General features: G+C 42.5%; 1 protein-coding gene across 1 annotated transcript; it reads right to left on the reverse strand.

The window, feature by feature from the left end:
• Positions 1–85: 85 nt before the first annotated feature.
• PCYB_006030 (hypothetical protein) lies at positions 86–841 on the reverse strand (the record flags this gene model as incomplete). The annotated part of the gene is made up of 2 exons (XM_004228024.1): positions 86–230; positions 654–841. 2 exons carry the CDS (start codon positions 839–841, stop codon positions 86–88), a joined length of 333 nt encoding a protein of 110 aa, XP_004228072.1.
• Between the last annotated feature and the right edge of the window lie 690 nt (positions 842–1531).

Here is a 1531-nt window from a genome sequence, read left to right on the forward strand (position 1 = left end):
TGGCCAAAGAGTTCTTCGTTTAATAGGACGTTATACAAAATGTTATTTAGAGTAAATGTGTTGACATCGGTAATGACTAGTTGGTTCACTCCTTGATTAGTTCCGTTGAGAAAATGTTCGCATGCGTGAAAAGCGAAATACTGGCTAGTCCACTTCCTGCACCGAGTTCTAACAACACTTTGTTGCTAAAGAAGGTGCTATTCTGGAGGCACAAATCGGAGATCCATTTGCTTACCATGAGGCAACACACACAAATGTTAATCCCGGTGATGTCATTATGCGAATGGACCTCTTATCCTGATGTTGTGCCATCCTCAAATGAATTCCCAAAATAGTTTAGCCCAATTTCTCTTATCCGTATAATGGCCTCTTCTTCGGTTTCCCCTTTTACTTTTGCCTTTTCGTTGATGAGCAACTGGTGAGTGCACTCCTGAATTATTTTTGCGTCCTCTAGGTTTGTTGTGAACGCTGTGTCGTTGTGGCTATTGGCTGTGCTGTCCCCACGATTGGCTACGACGCTGCACATACCGTTCTTCATGCTGTCGCTCATGCCACTTACCACGCACCCATCCTGCTCGACTAGCACACTCAACATGGGATGGTTCAGAAGGAAATGCAAAATATATTCGTCCTGGGCGTTGAAGGCCTTCTACAGAATGCTCTTGTCGAATTCGTTTTTCTTCAGTAGGTCGATTCTGTTGGCTTCCTTGTACAGGAGTATTTGCTTCCCCCACGTTTCTCCCTGGCCATTTAAAGTAGCACCACCGATACCCTGCCTACTGTCTCCATTGCCCAAGTTGCTACCATGATCATCAGAGAAAAGGCTCCCGAAAAAATTCATCGAGTTTATTTTATTTTAGACATGGAAACTTAGCTGGTATCCGTCCTTCACAAGGGAAATCTGCAAAAAATCTTTCCTCATGTGTTCATACAGTTCGTTTTTTTTCTTTCAACTGTGGTATATTCTTTGCTATATAAAAGGTAGTCCAAAAGTAGCACTTCCTTTACAGCTTGACAATGCTTATTTTGTATGGCCCACATGAGGGGGTTATTTCCACTGGCATTCAGTTGGTTATGTCCAATTGCGCATTCGTATATCAGAGAGCGAATCATGTCCACATTGTTATTTTCTTATGTTACATGTGTACATATAACATGGTGGTAAGGGATGTGAACTTGATAAAAAGTGGTGTGGCATCACGCGGGGGATGCGCTTCTATCTTTCTTTTGATCAGCGCGGTATGAAACATAATAGGAGCAGTTGGAGAGAGACTCAAAAATGACATTGAATGTCCCAGCATGGCTCATCCCCGCGTTGCACATAAACGACATGATTGTTACCAATCTGCCACTCCCTCAATTTGTCCGCCCTAATTTTGCAGCATGTTTCAAATTCGTTATCAGTGTGTTACAATTTTTACTGTTTTTTTCGCTCATTGTTCGCATTTTATTGCCAACATTTTTCCAACCGTTTCGCCATTTTTTTCAATCTTTTCCCCCATGTGCCAATTTTAGAGACCCACTCGCGCGT

The sequence above is a fragment of the Plasmodium cynomolgi genome (genome assembly GCF_000321355.1).
Source record: "Plasmodium cynomolgi strain B DNA, scaffold: 0877, whole genome shotgun sequence".
Taxonomy (NCBI): Eukaryota; Apicomplexa; class Aconoidasida; order Haemosporida; family Plasmodiidae; genus Plasmodium; species Plasmodium cynomolgi.